General features: G+C 36.6%; 1 protein-coding gene across 4 annotated transcripts in view; it reads left to right on the top strand.

Annotated features, from left to right (window-relative positions):
* Positions 1–27836, top strand: part of TAF4B (TATA-box binding protein associated factor 4b) — a 113401-nt gene that overhangs the window by 2271 nt on the left and 83294 nt on the right. For 3 of the 4 annotated variants that reach the window (XM_067699429.1, XM_067699430.1, XM_067699432.1), the window contains exons 2-7: positions 9505–9650; positions 11138–11245; positions 16258–16419; positions 16527–16649; positions 18505–18594; positions 21414–22028. In XM_067699429.1, coding sequence (XP_067555530.1) covers positions 9505–9650; positions 11138–11245; positions 16258–16419; positions 16527–16649; positions 18505–18594; positions 21414–22028 — 1244 coding nt within the window. The remainder of the gene's footprint in view (positions 1–9504; positions 9651–11137; positions 11246–16257; positions 16420–16526; positions 16650–18504; positions 18595–21413; positions 22029–27836) is intronic. The other variant, XM_067699431.1, reaches the window with a different exon arrangement.

Genomic DNA, 27836 nt, shown 5'->3' with positions numbered 1-27836 from the left:
AAGGAAAAAGTCTCTGAGGGTAAAGAATTTGCCCAATGCCAGACAAGTCATAGATGTCAGAGGGAATTTGAATTCAGGTCTGTTTAACTCTACTCTTTCCGCAACACTGTGCTTACCACTTGGTGTGTGTACAATATGGCTCCTTGCGTAGCAATGTTAAAAGGCGATTTATAGCATTTTAGAGCCTGATCTTTTTATTACACAGAGAAACAAAAACTGAAACTTGCTAGAGCAAAACAGCAGCAAACCGGGACCACAGCCTAAGTATGCACTACACTATAACTTGTTATGCTGTCGACCATGGATAAACTCCCACAAAAGAGAGGAGATAAATTGCCTTTAGTTGTTATTTAGAGAGGAGGTGAGAAGTTACCTTGAAGAGCAGCTTTTGGAATTTCTGCTGAGGTGTGGCAGAAGAACATACTCATATTTGTGCTCTCACAGATGCACAATAAGATAACCAATACTTGAGGAATGACACAGAAACACTGATTAAAATAACATTTTAAAAAATCTTGTTCTACTTCTTTTATATACTGAGGATTAGCAGAGGATTGCTCAAGGATGCTTAAATTACATAGGAGTCAGCTCTGATTTTCCCAAGGTAATGAATACTTTAAGTATTTGATTTCTCTTTACTTCAGAATTTCCTCTGTGAACAGAACTAGTTTTTTAAAAATATGCATATGCATCACAGGTTTTTCTAGGGAGCAGGAGCTGGAAACAAAAAGGGGGGCATTGTGAGGAAATGAAAGAAACTGTAGCAAAGCCCTGAAGATTATTCTGTTGAATATTTTTGGTAATCTCTTCAGTCTTCTTTTTTATGAATTTGTGGGATTTAGACCAGACTGTGGCTCTTTCCGTTTTTGGTATTCTGTGTCTCTTCTATAATGTATTTCAGAGTGATGAGTAAGGACTTGATTGCTTCTTTTATGTCATAGACTGTGCTTCATAAATTCTGCTTCTCAGTCTTACTATACAGAAGTTTGTGAAAAGTTGCTTGTGAAATGGTTCTGGTCCTTTTTCATCAACTCCTTCATGCTGAGACATGGTATAGGTTTTGCATTTCTCAAATTCCTGAATTAGTTCCTGGATAATCTTCGTGGTTCTTGTTTCCACCCTAGCTTTATCAAAGGAATATTACATGATCATCTGCTCCCACAGTTGTAACAGTGCTCCTGGACGTCATGAAATGAGAGGCAATTGTCTTCAGTGCTCACCATATGCGCCCTCCACAGTTTGGATTTCAAAGGCTGTGAAGTCGCTTTAACTCATATTTGAGTTAGAAAGACTCAAAGGTTGTGGACCTTAAGGCATTAATAACAACTACCACCAATAACTTTAAAATTCATAAATTTGCTCATATTGTCTCATTTGATCCCTTTAACAGTCCTGCAAAGTAAGTATAAGTCTCTCAGTCCACAAACATGGGATACCTTTCCATTTATTTAGATGTTTAATTTCTTTCAGCAACAGTTTGTAGTTTCCACAGTATTGCTTTTGCACTTATTTTCTTAAATTTATTCCTAAAGTATATTATTTTTGATGTTATTGTAAATAGAATTTTTTTCTTAATTCCATTTATAGTTAGTCATTGGAAATGTATAGAAATACAGTTGATTTTTTTAAATTGATCTTGTATCCTCTTCCTAGCTGAACTTGTTTATTAATTTTAATGGCTTTTTTCGTGGATTTGTTTGGATTTTTATATAGAAGATCATAATATATGTGGATAGTTTTAATTTCTATTCTTGCTTAATTTTCCTGGTTAGAACTCTCAGTATAATGTTAAATAAAAGTGATAGTGATTGTAGGCATCTTTGTCTCATTCCTCATCTCAAATGTTCCTGATCTTAGGGGAAAAGCATTTAGTCTTTCACCACTAAGTATGGTGTTCGCTGTGGGTCTTAAACCAACCTTGCATACTGAGATAAATATCACTTGGTCATAGGGTATAACACTTTTTAAATGTTGCTGGATTCAGTTGGTAGTACTTTGTTGAGAATTTTTGCATTGGTATACATAAGACATTTTGGTCTCTAGTTTTCTTGTGATGTCTTTGTTTGGTTTTAATATCAGGGTAATACCGACCTTACAGAATGAATTGACACGTTTCCTCTTCTGTTTTTTAGAAGAATCTGTGAAGGATTTATTTTTCCTTAGATGTTTGGTAGAATTCATCAGTGAAGCCATCTGGAACTGAGCTTATCTTGTGGATACTATTTTTGATTATTAATTCAATCTGTGTTTGTTAGAGATCTATTCAGGTTGCCCATTTTCTTAAGTTAGTTTTAGTAGTTTATGTGTTTCTAGGAATTTGTCCATTTCATATTATTTATCCAATTTATTGGTTTATAATAGGTCATAGTATTCTGTTATAATCCTTCTTTCTGTAAGATTAGTGGTCATATCCCCTCTTTCATTCCTAATTTTAGCAGATTGAGCCTTCTCTCCTTTTCTCTTAGTTAATCTAGGTAAAGATTTGTCAATTTTGTTGGTCTGTTCAGAGAACCAACTTTTGCTTTGATTTTTCTCAGTTGTTTTTCTATTCTCTATTCTATTGATCCCTGCTCTAATCTTTATTAATTTTCTTTCGTCTGCTTGCTATAGTTTTTATTTTGCTTTTTTCCCCAATGTCTGAAGATAGGTTAAGTTATTAATTCAAATAATCGTTCTTTTATTTTTTTTTGAAATGCAAATATAATAATGTCTCTCCTACTTGAAATCCTTCAGGGCTTCCCACATCTCCTCAGATCTTTTTTTTTTAATATATAAATTTATTTATTTATTTATCTATTTTTGGCTGTGTTGGGTCTTCATTGCTGCACGCGGGCTTTCTCTAGTTGCGGCGAGCAGGGGCTACTCTTCATTGTGGTGCACGGGCTTCTCATTGTGGTGGCTTCTTTTGTTGCAGAGCACGAGCTCTAGGTGCGCGGGCTTCAGTAGTTGTGGCTCGCAGGCTCTAGAGCGCAGGCTCAGTAGTTGTGGTGCACGGGCTTAGTTGCTCCGTGGCATGTGGGATCTTCCTGGACCAGGGCTTGAACCCGCCTTCCCTGCATTGGCAGGCGGATTCTTAACCACTGCGCCACCAGGGAAGCCCTAATCCTTCTTTTAAAATAGAGGGATTTACAACAACAGTTCACCTGTGTACAACACAGGTTTGAACTGCACAGGTCCACTTATACTCAGATTTTTTTCAATAAGTGCATACTATGCTACTACATGAGCTGCAATCAGTTGAATCTGTGGATGCGGAACTTCAGATATGGAGGGCCAGCTGTAAAGATACATGCAGATTTTCAACGGAACAGGGGTGTGGGGCGTCAGTACCTCCAACCCCCATGTTGTCCAGGGTCAGCTGTATAAATTTTCCTTAAACACTACTTTAACTGCATCACATAAATTTGGGTATGTTGTGTCTTCATTTTCATTCATCTCAAAGTATAGTCCAGTTTCCCTTGTGATTTCTTAACTGACCAACTGGCTACTTAGCAGTAATTAATTTCTACATATTTGTGAGTTCCCCTAATTTCTTTTTGTTACTGATTTCTAATTTCACTCCATTGTAGTTGGAGACCACACATTGTATGATTTCAGTCCTTTTAAATTTATTTAAACTTGTTTTATATCCTAGCGTGTAGTCTATCCTGAGACTGTTCCACATACACTTAAGAAGAATGCTGTTGCTGGGTAGAGTATACTATTGATGTGTTTTAGGTATGGTTGGTTTATAGTGTTGTTCAAGTATTTGATTTCCTAGTTGATCTTCTACATCTATCTATCTTATCCTAGACATCTATCTTTCATTGAAAGTAGAGTGTTGAGGTCTCGCAAGTATTATTGTTGAATTCTCTATTTTTTTCCTTCGTTTATGTCAACTTTTCTTCATATATTTTGGGCTTTGTTGTTTGGTGCATATGTGTTTGTAATTGTTAAATCTTCCTGATCCATTGGCTGTTTTATCAATTATAAAGTACCCCTTTTTATCTCCAGTAACACATTATGTTTTACTCTATTGTCTGATATTAGTATGGCCACTCCAGTTTTCTTATGGTTGCTGTTGGATGATATGTCTTTTCTGTCCTTTTACTTTGACCTTTTTAGTGTCTTTGAGTCTAAAGTGTGTCTTCTGTAGGCAGCATATAGTTGAATCCTATTTTATAATTGGGTGTGACACTTTTTGCCTTTTGATTGGATTATTTAATCCATTCACATTTAATGTTACTGATATAGTTGGGTTTAAGTCTGCCATTTACTTTTGTTTCTATATATTTTTTTGTTGTTGTTCTTCCTCTGTTCCCTCTTTCCTTTGCATTAAGTGAATATTTTCTAGTGTAACATTTTAATTCCTTTATAATATTTTTTAAGAATATATATATTTTGGGCTTCCCTGGTGGCGCAGTGGTTCAGAGTCTGCCTGCTGATGCAGGGGACACGAGTTCGTGCCCCGGTCTGGGAAGATCCCACATGCTGTGGAGCAGCTGGGCCCGTGAGCCATGGCCGCTGAGCCTGTGCATCCGGAGCCTGTGCTCCACAGCAGGAGAGGCCATAACAGTGAGAAGCCCGCGTACCGCAAAAAAAATAAATAAATAAAAGAATATATATATTTTTTAGTGATTGCTCTTGGGTTTACAATATACATCTTATTAGAATTTACTTCACATTTATATTAACTTGTTTCAGTCAGATGTAGAAACATTTTTCCTATTTAGCTCATTTCCCTCTTTTTTATTTTTGTGCTATTATTGCTCTACATATTGCATCTAGATATGTTACAAACCCAGCAATACCTTGTTATAATTATTACCTTATGTAATTATATGTCTTTTAAAGATGCTGACAGAAGAAAGGAGCACAAGGATATATTTGTAGCATTTGTTTTATTACCTTCTTATTTACCATTCCTAGTTTTCTTCATTTGTTCCTATAGATTCCAGTTACCATCTGAAGTCATTTCCCTAGTGCAGTACAACTTTGCTCCTGACCACTTTCTTTGTGTTATTGTTCACAAATATGTTACATTTCTAATATGTTATAGGTTCAAGAATACAATTATATATATTGTTCTATATAGTTGTTTTTTAAACCCATTAAGATAAAGCAGTAATATGCATATAAATTATATAATTAACTTTACCAGTGCCCTTTTCATGTGAATTTGAGTTACTTTCTGGAGTCTCTTGTTTTCAGCCTGAAGAACTTCATTTAGTATTTCCTGTCTGGTTTGTCTGCTAGCACTCAGTCCTCTAAGGAGGATGTCTTTTTTTTTTTTTTTACGTTTTTATTGGGGTATATTTGATTTACAATGCTGTGTTAGTTTCAGGTGTACAGCAAAGTGAATCTGTTTTACATATACATATATCTACTCTGTTTTTAGATTCTTTTCCCATATAGGCCATTACAGAGTATCGACTAGAGTTCCCTGTGCTATACAGTAGGTTCTTATTAGTTATCTATTTTATATATAGTAGTGTGTATATGTCAATCCCAGTCTAGGATGTCTTTATTTTATCTCCTTTTTTGACAGATATTTTCAGGGAATGTCTGATTGTTGGTTGATAGTTGTTTTTTTTTGTTTTTTCCCCAGCAAGTGGAATGTGTCATACCCCTGCTGTCTGGCCTCCATTGTTTCTAATGAGAAGTTAACTGTTAATCCTATTAATGCAGGACTCTTGTACATTTTTCTCCTGGTGTTCTCAAGATTTTCTCTTTGTACATTTTTATCATATTGTGTCTTGGTGTGGATCTCTTTGCATTTATCTTACTTAGAGTTTGTTGAGCTACTTGGATGTTTAGATTATTTTTCATCAAATTTGGGAAATTGTCAGCCATTATTTCTTTGAATATTTTTTCTGTTCCTATCTCTCTCTCTCTCTCTTTCTCTCCCCCGCCCTCCTTCCCCTCCCTCCCCCGCTTTTTCTGGTACTCACATTATGCCTACGTTGGTGCGCCTACCATTGTCCCGCGTTTCTATGAAGCTCTGTTCATTTTTCTTCATTCTTTTTTCTCTCAGTTCTTTGGATTGCATAATCTCTATTGAACTATCTTCAAGTTCACTGACTTGTCTTCTGTTCATTCAAGTCTGCTGTTAAGCCTCTCTAGTGAAATTTTTATTTCAATTATTGTACTTTTTTTTTTTTTTTTTTGCGGTACGCGGGCCTCTCACTGTTGTGGCCTCTCCCGTTGCGGAGCACAGGCTCCAGACGCGCAGGCTCAGCAGCCATGGCTCACGGGCCTAGCTGTTCTGTGGCATGTGGGATCCTCCCGGACCGGAGCATGAACCCGTGTCCCCTGCATCGGCAGGCAGACTCTCAACCACTGTGCCACCAGGGAAGCCCTCAGTTATTGTACTTTTTAACTACAGAATTCCTTTTTTTATGATATTTATTTCTCTAATGTTATTCTCTATTTGTTGAGATAATCATCATCATATCTTCCTTCTTTAAGCATGATTTCCTTTAGCTTCTTGACATATTTATAACAGTTACTTTGATGTCTTTGTTAAATCTAACATCTAGTCCCTCATAGGTGGTTTCTGTTGCCTGCCTTTTTCTGTGTCACACTTTTCTTTTTCTTTGTATGTCTTGTAATTTGTTAAGCAAAACTTATATATATATATATATATATATTTTTTTTTTTTTTAAAGAAGATGTTGGGGTTAGGAGTTTATTAATTAATTTATTTATTTTTGCTGTGTTGGGTCTTCATTTCTGTGTGAGGGCTTTTTCTAGTTGTGGCAAGCAGGGTCCACTCTTTGTCACGGTGCACAGGCCTCTCACTATCGCAGCCTCTCTTGTTCCAGAGCACAGGCTCCAGACGCGCAGGCTCAGTAGTTGTGGCTCACAGACCTAGTTGCTCTGCGGTATGTGGGATCCTCCCAGACCAGGGCTCGAACTCGTGTCCCCTGCATTGGCAGGCAGATTCTCAACCACTGCGCCACCAGGGAAGCCCCAAAACTAATATAGCAAGTCTAGATACTGGTCTTTACTCCCCTGAGTGGGTTATTGTTGTTTGTTTGTTTATTTTTTTAAATGGCTGTGTTATTTTAGTGAAGTCTATTTCCTCACAGGGTACAGCTTTGGGCATAAGCACAGCCACCCTGGGATGACAGTGGTTTTAGCAGGGCTCTTTTTGACTGTTTCTTTCTCTGATCTCTCTGTTAAGATTTCTGCTTCAGCTGGTGTCATGCATAGCTGTTAGGCTCCACTCACTGCCAGCCAGTTACCCTCTTGTTTTCAACAGTGCCCTAGAGCCTAACTTCCTCTACAGTCTGATTCAATTAAATGTGGACTCCTTTACAAGGGTTAGTTTTTGAGGTCATTGCTTGAGGTTCTTACCCCTGAAGGGCCCTTCTTAGTTGTTTCTTTATCTTGTTCTCTCTGATAAACTGGAGATATGCCTGTGACTTAGCTTATATCTGTCATGAAGATACCAGAAACCTTTTAATTGTTCTGTTGTACTTGAGAGTGACCTTAGCCTTGACCTTTCCCACACTCTGTTGGAAATAAAGTCAGTTTCTTTTGGGAGATGTTTGGAGCAAGTACCCAGGACTGTGGCATGTTTCTTTCTGAGTGATATCCATGTTTTAGAAGTGGGATACTGGGCATGGTGGTAGCCTCTGGTCTTCTCTGCTTACCTCTTCCAGTGTGGGACCTCCACCCTATGAAAGAACTGGGGTGAGGGTGATTGGGCCCCAAGTATTCTCTGAGCCATCCCTGGGGTAGAGCCTTCCCTTTCTGAGTAGGGATGGGTGAAACAAGAAGCCTGGAAACTCTTGGATGCACTTATTTCAAATTTGTTCTCTTCTGTATGCAAGTTGGGGTGGCAGAGATGGGAAATGCTAGTGGCCTGCTTCTCCCAGGGAGATACCATAGCCCTCAACTGGGAGTTTGGGAAAGACGGAGGCCTTATGTTGTCCACAATGCCTGAACTGAGAAGGGAGAGGGAGTGGGTCATGGTTCAGATGCCACAGATTCTTGCTGTTCTGAGTTTTAGTAGATTCTCTTTAATAATTGTCTAGTCATTTTCTGTATGCCTTAGGGCATTTCCAAAGACTTTAAATGGTTGTTTTTAAAAATAATTTTCACGTTATGCTTGTTTTGCTGGGGAGTGGCTTTATTGAGCTCTTCATGCTGCCATTCCAGAAATGGAACTCCAGCTATGAATATTCTTGTTTGTACCTCCTACTTACATGGACAACAATCTCTTTACGTTAGAAATACTGGGTTAGAGGGTATGCAAATTGGAACCAGTTTGGCACAATGTAGAGTTGAACAAAGCAGTTGTACCAAATTACACTACCAGCCTAAAGATGTTGAGAGTTTTTGTTGCCACACATCTCTCTAACACTTAATATTGTCACTGGACTTCTTAATTTTTTTCTCTCTAGGTAGATATAAAGTGATATCTCACTGTGGTCTTAATTTACCTCTCCCTGTCACTGGTATCTGTGTTTCTTTTTTGCATTTTGGATATTTGTTCTTTGAATATATGTGAACTAAAATTTTCTCCATTTTTTTTTTTAGTTTATTTATTTTTAAAAATTTATTTATTTTTGGCTGTGTTGTGTGTTTGTTGCTGCGCAGGGGCTTTCTGTAGTCGCTGTGAGCAGGGGCTACCCTTTGTCGCAGTGCGTGGGCTTCTCATTGTGGTGGCTTCTGTTTGCAGAGCACAGGCTCTAGGCACGTGGGCTCAGTAGTGTGGCGCACAGGCTTAGTTGCTCCACGGCATGTGGGATCTTCCTGGACTGGGGATTGAACCCGTGTCCCCTGCCTTGGCAGGTGGATTTTTAACCACTGCGCCACCAGGGAAGTCCCCAAATTTTCTCCAATTTTGTGGTTTGTCTTTTTACCTGAAGATGTCTTTTGCTGAACAAAAGTTTTTAAAATATAGTTGTATATATCAAACTTTACTTATTTAAGAAATTTTTCCCTATCCCAAGTTCAGAGTGACAGTTTTCTACATTGTCTAAAAGTTTAAAAGTTTTTACTTTTTATCCTTGTATCCTTAATGCCCTTGGGTTTTTGTGTATGGTGTGAAACTTTTCATCTTTTCCATTAGTTAATTGAGCAAGCCCTATTTATTGAATAGTAGCTCTTTTTCTCACTGATCTGCAGTGCTTTTAGAAAAATTTGATATGACGTATCTGCGGGCTATTTGGGGTCTATTTGGGGGTTTTCTGTTCTACTCCATTGGTCAGTTTGTGTAGTCTTGTGCTGTTACCATACCGTCTTACTGTAGCATTATAAATAGTTTGATGTCATGAGGAAAAGTGTTTTGCCTTCTTCAGGAGTATCTTGTTCATATGTTTAGACTTTTAATATTTTAAATAGCTTTGAGTGACAACATTTTTTCCATATTATGTATCTTAATTAGTAGACATGGAATTCAGTATGTACTAACTAACCACTTATTCAGAACACTTTATAGCACTGAAAGAAGGGGAAGAAGAATATGTGATGATTATACTTCATTAGCTCACATTTTGTTTTCTTTTAACTATAGGAACAGTTTTGATCAAAAGTAACAGTGGTCAGTTGATGTTGGTATCTCCTCAGCAAGCTGTAACAAGAACCGAGACCACAAGTAACATAACTTCAAGGCCAGCTGTACCAACGAATACTCAAACAGTCAAAATCTGTACAATGCAGGTAATGTACATTAAAGTTTTTTTCATCCTCCTCAGTTTTCCAGCAGTTATCTTCATATAAATTTGTGTGTATTTGCCAGTAAAAATATAGAAGAGATGATTCTGCTCGACTTTTTGAATTAAGCTACTTTCTTTGAATATGTTAATTTAATCTAGGTGTTTGGTTTTGTCGTTTGGCAAAACTAGTAAGTTAATCTTCATACTCAAAGATTTTGTCGTCCTCAAGGGGATGTTCAAAGGGCTATGTGCATCTCTAAACGGGAAGAAAATAGCCATTCTGCTTCAATTTTAATTTGTGGTAAAACATTAACACTACAATTTATAATATTCTTTTTTATCCATATCATATAGGAATTACCTTTAAAAAAATTAGAAATCTGCTGTAATATTTCATTAACTTGGCATTGTTAGAAGATGATTTATTTTACATACGTGATCATCTTTCTAGGTAACTAAAGCTTATCCTGTGCGTGCCAGAGTTAAAAAGTATATTTTTATGAGCATCTTTCTTTGGTTAAACAGAAAATGTGGAATGTAGTATAGTATTTTCTTGATGAAGCGGGCTCATCCTAATAAAAAGTTTCATTGTATTCTGTGGTAATATCATTCTTTGCCAGTTTCCCCCAACCCACTCTCTCATAATTTGATTCTAGGTTCTCAGCCAGTCATTTTCTCTATTTCTGTATCTGTCAATGATAGCTGCTCCTTCCCTTTCTTGTTTGCTATGGGTTGAGGAGATAGGTTAGCAGACTTTTGTTTATAATAATATATTAAATAAGAATCTAAGGGGGAGGGGCAAGATAGAGGTAGAAGATTAAGAGATACAAACTACTGTATATAAAATAAATCAGCTACAAGGATATATTGTACAACACGGAATATAGACAATCTTTTAAAATAACTATAAATGGAGTATAACCTTTAAGAATTGTGAATTGACATGTTGTAAACCTGAAACTTATATAATACTGTACATCAACTATACTTCAATAAATAAAAATGGTAATTATGTGATGTGATATAGTTGTTATGGTGGGAATCACACTGCAATATATAAATAAATCACATTGTACACCTTAAATTTATGCAATGTTATATGTCAGTTATATCACAAAAAATAAAGCTTAATTAAAGTTATTTTTAAAAAAAGACTAAAAGGATACCAACAATAGAAATGACCAAAAAAAAAAAAAGTATCTATATGTTTTCTGTGTGAGCCAAAGAGTAAAATTCAATATTTTAATGCAGAAATACTGTGATATTTATCTGTTTAATCAGTTGCCTCTTTAGGAATAAGAAATGAGTGTCAACTGGCCAATTGACCAGTTAGGTTAATAGTAGAAAATATGCATAAAATTCATGAGGTTATAAAACCAGTTATAACAAAGAAGTTTGCTGTGGTAAAGTGTTTTGATGTTTGCCATAGTACCGATTAATTTTAAATTACTAACGCTGATGACTCTGTACTATCTCCCCCTCCCCCCCAAGAATTCTAGTTCACAGTTAATCAAGAAGGTGGCAGTGGCACCTGTTAAACAACTGGCACAAATAGGAACTACTGTGGTAACCACTGTTCCGCAGCCTTCCCCAGTGCAAGTAAGTTGTGACTTGTGGCCATGTGCGCACTGGTTATTTTCTCATCTTTTGTTATTATTTATTGTTAGCTATTTCCTGAAGAGAGCAATTCAATGATATATGAGGACACTTATTAAACTGGGAGCTGTTAGAGGTATGGGAAACACAAGATGAACATGGTGTATATTCTTGGAATATCAGATTTATTTGAATGTATTAAATTAATACAAATGCATCTAATGTTCATGTGTCACAGTGTCTAGAAGGCAGGTGCTGGGACAGAATTTTGGTGTATGGGATATTTATTAGGGATTCATACCTGTGGAAGGGAAGGAGAGTAAGAGTTTGAACTAGATGCAGGTCCAATAAAGCCTCAGCCAACCTGATGGAGAGCTTTGGAGCAAGTGTAGCACGTCAGAGTTGTCCCACTGTGTGCCAACATGGTTGGATGAGCCATAATTTCCCCTCTGTGATCAGTCATAGGATGTGGACTCTCCAGGGAGAGTTGTGCTCATGGGCAGGTAATTCTCTGTAGCTGAAGCAGACTCTAAAGAAGCTGACAATTGTCATCTGTCTAAATAGCATTCCCAACAGCTAGGATAACACAAATCTCTCTTTGTGACGGTGTATCACAGTCTACTCCTTGAATTGCTGGGATTTACTTCCTCATATGTGTTGGAAACCAGCTCTCCTTGGATTTCTATAGGTTTCTTCCTTGGAGAAGCAAAGAAGAGGTTAGTAGGATGAACTACAGTCCCCAGTGCTGCAGCTGATACCATATTTTCCTCCTCCACCATCCATTCTAGATTCCTCCCACACTCAACTACCAACTCTTCGGGATCTTAAGTGGTAGTGTGATCAGACTTTTATCCCTGAGGGATCCAAGGTCCAAATTGCCACAGTCCTTTGAGGCAAGGGTTGTGTCACTTGTCCATTTATCATCACAATTGGGCAAGGAAATACCAAGAGGCACTTAAGTGGATCACCTGGATTCACTGCATAAAGTCCTCTTGGCCTTCATTGTGTAAAAGCTACCCTACCTATTCCAGTTGTCAGGTCAGTTACCCCTGTCATGATAATGACTCTTCTCTTTCCAGTTGATCACTGGACACAGGGACCCTGAAGTGTCCAAGAGGCAGCCATGGTGTCTAGTTTATAGGGACTCTTGCTATGTTCTTTGGTGAACGTGTGTCCACTATTGGCAGGAATGGGAAGCACAGGATCCCCCAGTGGAACTTTGGGAGTAATGATAAGTGGAGCCGTTCATCCTTCTACTCTTTGATTCCTTGGTTCTTCATATATTTGTCCTGTTGGGGACGTAGTACCATATAGAATTTTTTGATTCAGTGAGTATGCACTAAGTCTTAGAAGATGGAGGATAGAATTCCATCTTCATAGAGTATTGTTTCTGAGTTTGCACTTCACCTGTGTTTTCTGCACGCTGTCCTAATACTTTACTAGGCAGGCAGCTTCTGGATCATGCCATATTTGATATAATCAGTGGATCCCATGGTCATGGGATCACTGTTGTACTTCCTTTGCTGTATAGAAGGTACATCTTCTTGAAGCATGTTATGTGAAATCCCATGCTGTGGATCAAACATGGTGTTTGGTTTTTCAGAATTACTTAACCGTATTACTTCCTCTAACAGAGATGGTGATCAGTTAATTAAACTGTGATTTTAAACATAGTTTTTGTTGTTGTTGTTTTGTTTTTGTTGTTTTTTTTTTTGCTAATAATGGCTACCATTTATTGAGCACTTAATGTGTTGGACACTTTTTAAGTGCTTTACATCCCTCATCTCATTTCATTTCATCCTGTGACTATTCTGTAAGGAAGTGTTATCTCTATTTTATGTAGGTGAAAATCAGTTTAGAGAAGTTAAGAAATTTGCATGATTTCTGCTAATATGTAGCAAAGGGGGCATTTGAACCAAGGTCTCTATCTGACTCTGGAAACTCTATTCTTAATGACCTCTGTGCTGATTGTCTCAAACTCTAGGTTCCACTGCCCCCCTGCCCTTAGGTTATTCTGGGGAGATCACTGGGCCAAAGGGTATGAATTTAGGCCTACTGATAGCTGCTATGTGTTGTAAGAAATAATTATGTTTCTTAAAATGGGATTTTTTTTTTTGTTTTTGATCCGTCAGATGTGGACACCAAATAACACCACAGGAAGGTATATGAAAGTGAAAGAGACGTCCTATACTGACAGGTCCTAGAAGAGGGTGGCATGGAACGACATGCAGGGGGCCATATGGGAGGAGCACCGGGGCAGACTCAACCAAACAAGTGGGGATCTGAGAGGGAATGAGGACCTGGGGGCAAGTGCCTTTGTTGAGGGTTGGTATGGAGTACACAAGCAAAAGACGTGAGGGGATTTCATTGGTGTGTTTGAATGTCATTATGTCACAGTTGGGAGAGCAGAAAGGGAACTTGTGGCAGGGACCAGCCTTATCACACTGGTGCACCTGGTCACCTGGGCAAGGCGTTCACAGCCTGTTTGTAGGGATGTTGAGGCAACAGAAAAATACGAAGTTTGAAGAATTTACAATACAGTTATTTTATGAAAGGGGTTTCAACTTCCACAGTATTTTGAGTAAATCAGCTTTTTTATTGTATCTATTTATTAAAGATTTAGTACATATAGTTGTACTAAAATGGTATATATGTGTTGTTTAATTCTTTTCCTTGGGTTATTTTTCCATATATATGTCTGCAGTTGCTATTTCCATGCAGGGTGTGTATAACTTTTCTTAATTTAGATTGATGCCTTTTTTAAGCTGAGTTGCTCCTTAGTGGTAGGCTAAGGCAGTAGAAATTATCAGTGAAGTTAGTGAATAATTTCTGTGTCCACTTTGAGAGGTAAAGCATCTCAATTTTAGGCATTTCTTGGAAATAAGGAGCTAGAACTTGGATGACTCTCCTTAAAAGGCAATTTAGTCTGTTTGTATACAATTAATTTCAGTGACTCTTGTGTATTAATATAACTGATTTTCACAATTTACTTCACATATACCCCAGGTCTTTTTTCTCCGGTCCCCTAGACATGCCTAATCAGTGCCAGTGCAGTCTTGCGAAGCATGGAAATAGCGTTGCCTGGTCTAGAATATTGAGATTTATGATTGAGTTTAAAACAGTCCGTTCATTACGGCAGTGTGATTATATACATAGAGTAAGACCAGGATTGTGTATTTCTCCATGCCTCTTAAGAGTTGCAGGTATCTGGTAAGGTACGGGTAGTAGCTATATTAAAAAGAGTTATGAAGGACAAATTTTGTGCTGGAGACAGAATAAAATATTGACAAGGAAAGTAGGAGTGCCACAAATGCTTCTTCTACTCACAAAAAATAGGACTTTTTTCCTGAGCTCACATTTCGTTGGGCCTTATTTTGCTTCATAAGGAAGAGGGACAGTACTCGCCTGAGGAACCCCTCCCATCAGTCCTGCGAGGTAATCATAGTCAACAGCTAAAGTTCGACATTACTTTCTTAAATATAGTAGTACAGAGAATTAGTGGTAGAGTATAAAACATACTCACTGAAAAAAGAGTATGTGTTTACTGTACATAAACCTAAGAATGTTTATTAGAAGATCTTCAAAAGGATTCAGAGGGAACTGTACAGTACTTGTCCTTGAAGAGCAGGACTAGGGATAGACTAAGAACGAGACTTCATTTTCATTGTTGTCTTTGAGATCTGTTAATATTTAATAAAATTACTAATTTAGGTATGATTTTTAATTTTACCTTTTTTGCTTAACATTTCATAAGTTTTCATCTTCATCATTAATCAGTGTTTTAAATTTCTTTCCCATTTTTTTACCTCCAAAACATTCTTGTCTAATATATGCTTCAGTCTTTCTAAAGTGGAAATTTTTTTTTTTTTTGCGGTACGCGGGCCTCTCACTGTTGCGGCCTCTCCCATTGCGGAGCACAGGCTCCGGACGTGCAGGCTCAGCGGCCATGGCTCACGGGCCCAGCCGCTCCGCAGCATGTGGGATCTTCCCGGACCGGGACACGAACCCGTGTCCCCTGCATTGGCAGGCGGACTCTCAACCACTGCGCCACCAGGGAAGCCCTAAAGTGGAAATTTTTTATGTATATTTGAATTCACTTATATTAATTGTTGCAGAAAGAAAGTTTCTTGAGGGTAATAACAACCTGACCTTTTTGTGTTTTATGCCTGTAGAACACAAGTATTTAAATTAAAATGATGGTGCATTGTTCAGTTTTCTGTGTGAATTGTAAATACTATTCTCTCCCCTACCCTCAAACTTTACTCATGTCCTGTAACTTTTAGTGTTTGTCTTTAAAATAAGATTGTTGCTTTATCTCAGTCTGCTTGTCTAAATTATTACCCAATTTGCGATTTCTTATATTAAACTTTTTATCCTGCAGGTGGTGCTATAATCACACCTCACTTATTAGAGGATAGAAGAAACAACCGGAATTCTTTTCAGTGTGAAAATAAGATAATCACATTTTGTAATATTTGTTATTACAAATTACAAAGCTATTACTGTTTTTCTAATAGTCTACATAAAAGCAGCTTATCTGAATATGAGACGATCAATAGATCTCTCAGATTTATACTTAATAAAAAGCAGAATATTATAAAATAAATTCTATATTTTCTTACAAAAACTTACTATTTCAAATTTTTTTGGAGAAGTATTAATAATATTTGAGGACTACGTGCTTGGCAGTGTTTTTTAAAAACAATCCCAGGATAGTAGGTACCATTGCTGTCCTTGTGTTTTACAAACAGGAATCAGAGGGTTAGCAGGATAAAGTAACTTGCCTGAGGTCAACACTTGGGTGTCAGTGATAAATAGGTAGATAGGTGAGAATGAAACCCAGAGCTGCCAGAGTCCAGAGCTGGTAAATGGTGTTACATTGCCTTAGACTAGTAGAGCATAATATAAAAGCAAGGATGTCAAGATCCATTTGTAGTCTAAGTGTGAAATGAGGCACTCGCCATGATGCATATCATAGTAATACATCTCTCGATATCTACCGCTTTTACTTTCAGTCTGTGGCTGTGCCAACCAGTGTTGTCACAGTGACCCCTGCAAAGCCGTTGAATACTGTGGCTACCCTGAAGCCTTCAAGTTTGGGAGCGCCACCCACCCCCTCAAGTGAGCCCAGTCTCACAGCAGAGAACTCAGCCACTGCTCAGACTAGTCTTTCTCCGGTAAAGCTCTCCCTTGTACCTTACATAAATAGAACTCTTTACAAATTTTCTTCAAGTATATTTTCTAGCTAACATTTGTGAGTGTTTGTTTATACTTCTATATTTAGACGATGCTAGAAAATGTGAAGAAATGTAAGAACTTCCTCGCAATGTTAATAAAACTAGCGTGTAGCGGGTCACAGTCCCCGGAGATGGGGCAGAATGTGAAGAAGTTGGTGGAACAACTTTTGGTAAGTTGGGACTATAAAAGCTCTGTAAGCAGCCGTAGAACATGTTTTAAATGAGAAATAAATATTTTTAAATGAGGTTTATCTTAAGTGCATTTTTGGATAACCTTTGCTTTTGCTTATTGAAAGCTTTGTAATGATTATAAATCTTAGACTAGTAAATCTAGTCTATACAGTCGTCCCTCAGTATCCATGGGGGTTGGTTCCAGGACCGGCCGAGGATACCAAAATCCACGGATGGTCAAGTCCCATAGTTGGCCCTCCCTATCTGTGGGTTCCGCATCTGTGGATTCAACCAACTGTGAATTGTAAATATAGTACTACACCGGTCCTTAGTTGGTTGAATCTGCTCATGCAAAACATGGGGATATGAAGGGCCGACTGTATTACTTTATGTTTGCTAGTCTTGCTTCACTTAGCCTAAAAAAGAGCTTTGGAGAGAAGGTTGACTACTTGGTCAAATAAAAACTTACTAGTATTTGGAGAATATTTGGCCTCATGAAAAGAGGTGGTTGGAAAAGTATTTTAAGAGCTTTTCTCCAGATCATTATGGATATTCTTTAGAGTCCACTGGTTTGTCTTGTACCCTGAATGGATCTTTCACCCAAATGTAACAGCTCACATTTGGTTGTCTGGAAAATAATTGGTTCGCTGAGTTGTATAGATCTTCCAAATGTTGACAGATTTGTTCATTAAGATATCAAAAAATCATACTTGTAATCTAACAATCGCATCAGAAAATTTTTTCAGTACAGGGAAGCTGTACCGAAGCTTCAGGATTGTGGTTACAAATTTTCCAAAATTCTAATTTTGACTTGAGAGCTCTGATTTTTATCATTAGCAACAAAAACCATCAGTTGTTTTCCTTACAGTGACAGGCTTCGTTCGTTTGTTTGTTTTTTGAGAGAGTGTCTCTCAAAATACCCCAATGTGAATAACCACAGCTGGTTTGATATTCTTTCCAGTAAATGAAAAAAAAGCAGCTAGCTCAGCTAGCAACTCAGTCACAAAGTGCTTTTCCTTGAGTATCTTACTTTGGTCTACTGTATGTATGGTTCCCATTATTTTGCACACAGTATTTTTAAAAGATGTCTGCTGAAGGGTTAAGATTTAGTAAAATTAAATTTTACTGTTCTGTGAAGGACATTTTAAAGTGGAACTGGCTCTATTTTTTTTTTTTTTTACCACACATGCATAGCAATGCAGAGTATGACGACAACTATTTAAATTTTTTATCATTGCCTTTCTTGCCAGCAGTTGCTTTCGTACCATCAGTGCAAATCTCAGCACAGTGAAAAAGGCAAAAAAATGATTAGTATTAATGTGAAAATAATTTAGACCTCATAGACGCCTGCAGTGTTTAGAGTCCAAACCAGTACGGAAGGGTTCCTAAGTTCTTTGGAACAACAGCATATGTATTATTGTGGCCTTATAATAAAATACAGTCTAACCTCAGTTAAAGTAATTTAAAAATTGAGAAAAGAAAACAAAAAAAATCCAAGGCCCCCACACCAAATAACTTCCAATTTCCTACCCTAAGAAGTGTAGGACTCCTGTGTCTTTACTTCTTAATTGTTCTTAACAGACTGTAGTACTATCACCTTATCCAGTCAGCCAGCTCTTCTCTCACTTTGCTTACTGGGATCTTAAAACGTAATAATCTCTTCATTGTATTCTGTATGAAAAAACATCTCTATGTTTATTTTGTAGGGGACATGAAAAAACTGCCCCTATTTAATGATAGACTTTGACTTTATTACTTTTCAAAGTTTGCTATATCTACAATCATGAACCACACACTTTTCCTCTTGTAAAATATTTGTAGACCTAAAAGTGTTTTCTTTCTTCCATTCCTCAGGATGCAAAAATTGAAGCAGAAGAATTTACTAGACAACTGTATGTTGAACTCAAGTCTTCACCTCAGCCTCACCTAGTTCCTTTCCTTAAGGTAGAGTTATGTGTTACTTTGAAGAAATAGTTTGAATTAGATTACTTTAAGGTAATTTAAAATCTGAATATTTCAATATGACAGCAATTTAATGTGAAGATAGTAACAGTAGAAGAAATCTCTCAGGGCTGTTGTAATCTGTAAAGCACATTCATAATTCATATTCTTTGCATTGGAACACATTGAGAAAACAGAAGTAACATCTCATTCATGAACATAACTTAATGATTATATTATTTGATGCTTGTATTCTCAAAGATTCTTAACTTTAAAAAAAATAGTGTCTCTGCTTTGTCCTGATGACTCTTATTCTCTTAGAAGTAGTAAACCACATGGTACCAAATTTAGTGGGAAAGCTATTATTATTATTTTTCTTGGAGGGAGGAAGCTATTATTTTTAAAAATTAATTTATATTGTTAGTAGACACACTCTTCTCTAAGATTTATTGAATTAAATAGATTTTGATGGAGAACAATAACTTTGATAACAAGAGCTTTGTTTGGCAGGCTGAAAAAATATATTCCTTTTGGATATTTTGAAGCTGAAAAGGAATTGAATTGAAATTTATAAAGTTATTAAAAACCTGAGATTTTAGTGAACCAAACACTCATCCCATATATTTTGAAATAATGGAACGAAGAGTTGCCTTTAGAAAAATTTGGCTTAATTATCTAGGGGAGATGAAAGAGACTTCATAGAGGAAGACTCTTTTTGATGCCTCATGAAAGAAGAGTGGGAAAGGAGATGGGGCACCACATTTTCAGAAGGCTATTAAAATAACTGGAAATTGTCCCTAGGAGACTGACCATGTTGATTAGGAAGATGCCAATCATGTGACATAAAATGTGGCTAAAAAACTGAGAATGTTTTAGCCAGGGAAGACTTAATCTGGGAAGGGAAGGTTGAAGGGTCAGTGCAGTACCGAACATCAAATGACTAGAGGCCTGTTTTCGGGTGACCCTCTTGATTGAGAAGTTAGCTGCAGTTCTTCTTGGGTTCCTTTCAATGTAAAAGTTCTGTGAGCTGTAGGTGCTCTACGTGACACTGACAACTCTGTTTAGTGTATCTATGTTTCATACTCACTGGAGACACTGGGGGGGAGAAGGAGGGAAATAAGAAAGTACCTACTGTGTGTTCTGTGCTTTGCTAGCTACTTCACTTATAATTTGCATTGTTTGGACTTAATTTTCATATCAGTCTTTCGACAATAGGTGCTAGATGGTATAGTATTTTCCATTTTGGAGATGAGAAAATTGTTTAAATTGACTTAACTTTTGATCAAACACACAGGTCTAGAATTTAGCCTGACTCTACTGGCTATGTAACACTCCCTTGAAGTTACTAAATATTACCATTAAGTACTTGCATTTTGTATCAGTTTTCTAAGGACTATTATTAAGCCTTATGTTTTTTTCTTGAGAATATTTTTTTCATATCCTTGAGAGCTCTGGAGGTTGGACTTTGCATAGGGATAAGGGATTCGGCATTTAGACTTAACTCTGGCCAGGTGATCAAGAGATAATTTAGCATACATGTTTTTATTGTTGTCTCTTTAAGTCTTATTACTTTAACATTTCTTTCCAGTTGTGTTTTTCTCAGGTCTCCCCCATCTTAGATTTCTTGCTTAAATTTAATTAATCAAATCACTTCATTTGTTCATGTATTTCCAAAGCAGCTTGTTTTCTACCTTTTTTTTTTTTTTTTTTTTTTTTTTGCGGTACGTGGGCCTCTCACTGTTGTGGCCTCTCCCGTTGTGGAGCACGGGCTCCGGACGCGCAGGCTCAGCAGCCATGGCTCACGGGCCCAGGCTCTCCGCGGCATGTGGGATCTTCCCAGACCGGGGCACGAACCCGCGTCCCCTGCATCGGCAGGCAGACTCTCAACCACTGCACCACCAGGGAAGCCCCTGTTTTCTACCATTTTTAAAGTTTGGGAAAAGAGCGTGAAAGACTTTTTGTTTCTTTCTTTTGATACTATTTATAGATATATATAATTGAAAACCTTCAGATTAAAATATTCTCAATCTATTTAAGTAAAAGAAGTAACTAGAAGGAAAGGGAAGAGAAGCAATAGTTCTCATTTGCTTCTTAAGTAAAGGCAATCTGACTGAATTTAAGTATCAAAACAAGGAAATCTTCCAAAACAGCTCATGAATTCACTGAAAGATAACCTACTAACCACCTCCTTTTTCATCTTGTTTTCTTACTCAAAAACAAAAGTAGATAAAAACCCCAGGGATGAAAAGGCAGAACCTTCTTTATAGGTTAAGCTGTTTTTATTTTTTTAGCAAGATACAAAGGTAGACTCCAACTTAAAACCCAGTCAGAAAATATTCTAGCTCAATTAAGGAAATTGACCTTCTTTCTATTAATTTTATTTTGATGTAAAGGCTGTTTCTACTCAAAGTTTGGAAGTTATTTAACAAAAACTTTTTATTTTAGATTCTGCTGTCCTGTAAACAAACTTGTAAATACTGAAGTTATGGGTGATCTATTATGGGGTTTAGATAAATACAAATAAGTAGGATACAGTGTTTTATTTTACCAAATTAATATTTGATACCAATTTGATACTGAAGTATATAAAATAAGTTTAATACTGAGACATAATAATTATGAATTGAAAAATGAAGCACTTCGGGGCTTTAAATTATATCCTGGATATTGACAGAATGTAAATGATTGATAACAGATTTCCTCAACTGAAACGTTGGTATACTTTTAATTTTATGTTGTACAGATATGACATACAAAGTAGTTCTGTTTTACTAGAGCTCATTTATTTAGTTATCAGTGTTTTTTTTGTCCTCTGTTTCTAGAAAAGTGTGATTGCCTTAAGACAACTGATGCCTAACTCCCAGAGCTTTATTCAGCAGTGTGTTCAGCAGACTTCTAGCGAGGTGGTCATTGCTACCTGTACCACAACAGTAACGCCTTCTCCTGTGGTGACAACAGTAGTTTCCTCAGTCCAGCCTGAAAAGCCCATCATTGGTTCTGAAGCAGCAACATCTGGAACTGTGTCAGTGCAAACTCTGAATCCACTTGCTCCAGGGGGAGCAAAAACTGGAGTTGTGACACTTCATTCTGTGGGTCCAGCTGCTGTGCCAGGAGGAACAACAGCTGGAACTGTTGTGCTTCAGACTCCAAAACCGCTAGTGACATCTCTGCAGAACACAGTGACAGCAGTCTCACTTCAGCCTGAAAAGCCAGTTGTCTCTGGGACAGCAGTGACACTGGCCCTCCCCTCAGTAACTTTTGGAGAAACCTCAGCAGCAGCTGTATGTCTTCCGTCTGTGAAACCTGTTGTTACTTCTGCTGGGACCACATCTGACAAGCCTGTCATTGGCACTCCAGTCCAAATCAAACTTGCACAGCCGGGTCCCGTGCTTACACAACCAGCCAGCATTCCACAGGCAGTTAAAGTCAAACAACTAGTGAGTAACATTTCATTTCTTCCTCCATTTCTTCTTTTGAAAATTTCAGACATTCAGAAAACTGGCAAGACTAGTAAAATGAACCCCTGTGTACCCTTGACCAGGATTGACCAGTTGTTAACGTTGTACCATGTTTGCTTTGTCTCTCCCCCCTCTATTCACATACACAAACACACACGTAATTTTTTCCTGAACCATTTAAGAGTTGGTTACAGAAATTGACTTTGTGCCATTAAGTACTGTGTATCTCTTAAGGAAAAGGATTTTTTTTAGCATAACTGCAAACGTACTTATTATCACACATGGGTAGTTAATATTGGCACAATATTTACAGTTGTCCCAACAATGTCCTTAATAGCTAATTTTTTTCCTGATGTTTCTAGTAAAGAATTGCATATTACACTTGTCTTTTTTTTTTTTTTTTTTTCAGGCTCCGTTAATCTAGAACAGTTCTCAGCCTTTTGTAGTTGTTCATTGTGGTGTACTATTTTAAGTGTCTGGGCCAGTTGTTTTGCAGAGTGTCCTTTATTTTGTTTTGTCTAATCATTTCCTCAAGACTAGATTCAGATTAAATATTTTTGGTAAGGTTATTACATAGGTGATATTATGGTAACATTTCTTTTAAAAATGTGCTGAAGGAAGAGAGAAGTGAGGGGAGTAGATGAGTAAGAAGTTGTGTTTCTTCCTAAACCCTATAGATTGGGAAGTTCTTGGGTGGAAGAAACCTGAAATTTTAGCTGTTTATCTGTTGGTGTTTAGATTTACTTCACTCAAGACATGTTTTATCGGAAGACTGAAAGTATTGTTAACCTGTGGAAGATAGTACATGGTGAATTAATTAAAAATCGTGTTTTTTAAGTAAAGTTCTCCCCTACCTTATACTGTAACAGAACTAACTGTTCTTTTGATTTTTGGTGATTGCCCTTGTTCTTCTTTGAAAACCTTCATGTTAAAGGCTGTGTTTTGAATCTCTTTGTTTTAGTTTTTTCTGCTTTTTGGAACAGTAAAATCTAAGTAAACTTCCCAGCCTTGTGTACGTGATCAGGAGAAGACATTAGTATCTGTGAATGATTGTCTTTGAGGCAGAGGGCAAGCTTTAGGTGTAGAATGAAAGAGGAAAGATCAGTTTGGACAACAGTCAAAACTCTTGGGTAGGTGGGAAGTAATAATCGTTTCCTGGGCGTTGATCTTTTTTCATCCCTTCCTACTCTGCAGTCTGATTTTCAAGTGGAGAAATGTACCTGCCTTGTGGCGTTTCTCTTGGGCGTCTGCATTTAATCTCAGAGACGAACCTTCTTTAGAAGCAGTGATTCTTAAACATCGATCTGAGTAGCCAGATTTGGGAACCATTGTAACTGTAATTGCCTTGGTGAAAGGTCTCTTTTGGTAGCACTTAAGAGTATTGAAATCCTCTTTATGGGTCATAGCTGATTCTTGAATAAATGCTAATCTTTATTGAAAATCTATAGCATATCCACCCCTAAGTGAAATAATACTTTATAGCTACATAGAGTCTTAAAACATGTCTTGTATGCAATATGGATTTTGAAATAATTTTGGTGAAGACAAGGCAGGGAGAAAACTAAGAATCCCAGAAATTGTAAGGGACCTATCCACTGGCACTCAACAAGTAATAGATCTCAGCCTAGAACCCAGTGTCTTTCCCATTAGATTCTGGCACTTATGGCAAGAACTTCTAGGTTTCTAGAGGGTCCTGAAATGGAAAACTGTCAGGTAATAACATCTTGACAGCATTTACATTTTATAGGCTTACCTTGTTATACATTAGAAACAGTTTCAATCAAGAAAAACATGTAACAAAATCCACTGGTAAATTTTAGGGATTTTTAAATTTCCTGCTTTCATTCTTAAAAGAATGGGGAATATATTTTCCTTGTGAATTCTGTTTTCTTGTTTGGCCTTTGTTTCAATTTTAGTCAACAAATTTGATGTCAGTATTCATATCTTCCTGTTTAAAATGGCAGAAACAGAGCAGCTAGACACTGAAGATGCATTGTAATCTGTTTTATAACAAATTTTTACCTGGGGCACAAAACAACATAAGCTGTTCTTTCTGTATGGCAATGCCACAGAGAGGATTGAACTAGGACATTCTTTCAAATCAGCTAATTTAGAAAATTAATGTTACTTAAGTTTAAATTAGTGTTACTCAAGTAATTTAAGAATATCATCAGTGAGTTCATTATAAACCATAGTCCAGTTTAATCCTAGGTCTGTCTAAGTGAGGAGGAAAACACTCCAGGTGCTAGAAACATAAGAAAGTATTCAATGCAGCTTGTAAGAAATATGGTAAATAATTATTTAAAATACGAGAATTGCCACGCTAGTTCAAATCTGTGGTCCATGTAACTCAGGATGCAATCTCCAAAAGTGGTCTGAACAGAAGTATGGCTGTGTTTTTCAATGTTAGGTATAAAATTTGTGTGATTTATTTCCTTTAATAATCATGAATTTAAAAATCCCTGTTAATACTTTATCTTTTTCTAGCTTGTCCAGTTTTCCTAAAGAGTTGTATAGGTTTCCTGCCTTCTTGATAAGATGTTTTAAATATCACACTTTCAAGGTATGAGAATCCTCTTAATCTGCCATTGCAGGGTTTAGATTTTGTACAGTTATTATTTTATGAAGTATATGTTTTCATTCCAGATTAAAGAGACCCTCCTCCCAATTTTTAAAAAAAAATTTAGATTTATGACCACATGTTATCTTTTCTATCTCATGGATTTTTTTATATGTTAGCCTCTGGGGATCTGCTAAAGTTCTCATCAAGTAAATTAGCTAGGATTGTTCACACTTTCTTTAGGTGTAAATTTTTCATTTTGTACCAGTAGTTCAACATAGTGCTTTGTATATCTTGGTCCTCAAATGCTGGAATTGTTGAAATATGGACCTAACCAGTAGTTCCCGGATTTCATCTAAGAATCTAATTCTTTTAAATGATTAATCTTATTGGTTGTCTACCAATTCTGGCATAGCAGCTATTATAGGATGTTATATACTACAACTAAGCAGAGCTTGACATTTTTACCTTTTTTAGAAAGTTAATGAAAGAGAGTGGATGAATTGGATTAGAATCTACCAGTGGTGGATAGATAATAAGTAGAAGCTTTCAGGAGTTTTGATGCTTAAAATTTTCCTCACGATATTGGTGAAAAAATTATTTTACACATAATTGAGCAAAAGCTAAATTTAATTTAAATTAAACGTTGTCATAGTAATTCAGTTTAAATGTAATTAGAAAAGTTAATTTAATTTAAAAGAGCTAAATTTTAATGTCTCATCATTTTTTAAATTAAATTTTGATAAATTTTAATAACTAATTTTAACACAAAAAATTAATAAGCTTCTCAAATCCACATGTGTGAACAAAACTCATGAATGAGAAAGGAAATTCAAAATTCTGGGTTTCTGTTTTTAGAAAAAAGGTGTATAGTTTTAGAGAGTAAACTGAATACTGTTACTCTTAGTAATCGTGTGTGTGTGTGTGTGTGTGTGTGTGTGTGTGTGTAAAATCTTTTAAAAATTTTTTTATTTGGAGATAGGGCAGGAAGTTGTAGTATTATCATAGATATATTTTCCTTATTTCAGATATATATTTCCCCAGGTGACTATTACTTGCATTTCTTTCTTAACAGAATTGTAGACATTTGATAAGTAAGTGGCCAAGTACGTTCAACAATCATTCTCCAACTATTACTGTTTTGTGGATATAAGAGAAAAACAACTAATTATCAGTATATTATTAATGTAATTTTCAGTTTCATCGAAGTAAAACTGATCTCCTAAAATAAATTGACCCAGAATATTAGAAAAAATTTGTTGTTGTTGCATCATATTTTTGTCTCGTACCTAATTATTTTGAAGTAGGGAATCATTAAAGGATTTCAGAATACACATTTTTATATGAAATGCTCTGTGAGGCTTAACTCTGCTGATTGTCTCTGACTTCACTTCTCACTGAAGAAGGAGAAACATTTTCAAGGTATAAATTTCAGTCTCTGAGTGTGCTGGTGGCCACTATTTTTGTTAAAGAAGTTGAAATTAAAATTGAGTGGGAAACAAAACAAGGATTATTGTTTTATTGGGTCAAGTAGTTCACTGTCAGTTTCATATTGGACTGATCTACTGCGATCCAGACTTAAGTAATCAGTTTGTCTTTTTTTTTCTTTCTTCTTAGCATGCTGTTAAGAGTGACAGGAGAGGTAGAATTCAGTTGTTGATTGTCAAATAGGACTAATGAAAGATTTGGTAAAGAGGCTGAATCCAAGTAAGGCCTACTACCCTTTATTTTCCATATATAATCAGGAGTTGCGTCGAAAAATCTTCATGGACTATAATTTAGTCAGGGTTCATATAGTAGTCTTAATATATAGGTTGATTAATGCCAGTTCATTTAAATTTAATTGAAGAATATTTTTTTTTTAGGTTTTAGTTTGGTGAGGATACATTAGAATTTATGGAAAATAGACTATTTAGAGACAATATTTACAGTGTGTATGTTGTCTTATTTTTGCCTTATTCAAGAAAATGTTTTATTATGAAAATTTCCAAACATAGCAAAGTTGAAGTTTATAGTGAACACCCATATACCAACCACCTAGATTCCACTATTTACAGTTACTATACTTGATTTATCCACCCATCAATCTTAATTTTTGATACATTTCAAAGGTTTCTTCCTAAAAAAATTAAACATTAATTTTAATGCATGCATATCATTAACTACCAATCAATATTTGTTTACTCTTTTCTTCCTTTTAACTAAAATTTATATTCAGTGATGTGCACAAATTTTAAATGTAACATTGGATAAGTTTTGACAATGCTTACCTCTGTGTAACTCAAACCCTTTCAAGATATGGAGTGTTACCATCACCTTGCAGTTAGTTCCCTTTTGTCCCTTCCCAGTCAGTCCCCACCTGTGTACCTCCAGAAGCAATGACTCCCACAGATTAGTTTTGCTTGTTGTTAAAGTTCATATAAATCATCATACAAATAAGCACATTTAAATTTTTAACAGAAATTTATAGGTTCTCGATTTGAAGCAGCATTTACTGATTTCTATAAAAGCTGGTAATATAATTAAGAATTCATTTGGGCAAATTTTAAAAAGTGGTTAGAAGGCCCTTTGAAAAAACAGCATATTCTGAGGTTGCCAAGGTTGAATTTTAATCTAGATTGGGCATGGCAAATACATTTCAACTCTCATTATAGGATTTTACTGGACCTCTGTGTTAAGAAAGATTCTAAGGCTGCATGTGGGTATATAGAAATGGTGGTATTTAGTGATGTATGCTTGTCCCAGAATTTGAGTAGTGGCACAAGAACCACACATTGGCTGTTCCTAAGAAATAGTGGCAACTAACATGTATTTCCTGACTTTTTTTTTGCGGGGTGGGGGGGCCATGCTGCGCAGCTTGCGAGGTCTTAGTTCCCCGACCAGGGATTGAACCCAGGCCCTCGGCAGTGAAAGCACAGAGTCCTAACCACTGGACCACCAGGGATTCCCTATTTCCTGACTTTTTATACTACAGTTTTTGTTCATTTGGGGCCCTATGTTTTCTAGAACTCAACCTCAGTGAGTATGTGCCAGTAATCACATATTAAATACTGTATAAAAATTAGAGGAGGTATTACCCTTTAGTAACTTTGTGTGCATGTACTGCTTGAGTTATTTAGAGCTAAGTATTTGATTGCTGTGTATTTATGAACAGAGGAGTTGGTGGGGTCGAAATATAGAGAAAGCAGAGTGTGAAGGGTGTTTTCATCTACTAGTTTAATCTGTAC

Source organism: Pseudorca crassidens, chromosome 12, assembly GCF_039906515.1.
Source record: "Pseudorca crassidens isolate mPseCra1 chromosome 12, mPseCra1.hap1, whole genome shotgun sequence".
In the NCBI taxonomy this organism is placed as follows: Eukaryota; Metazoa; Chordata; class Mammalia; order Artiodactyla; family Delphinidae; genus Pseudorca; species Pseudorca crassidens.
This window is presented reverse-complemented; position numbering and strand designations above follow the sequence as displayed.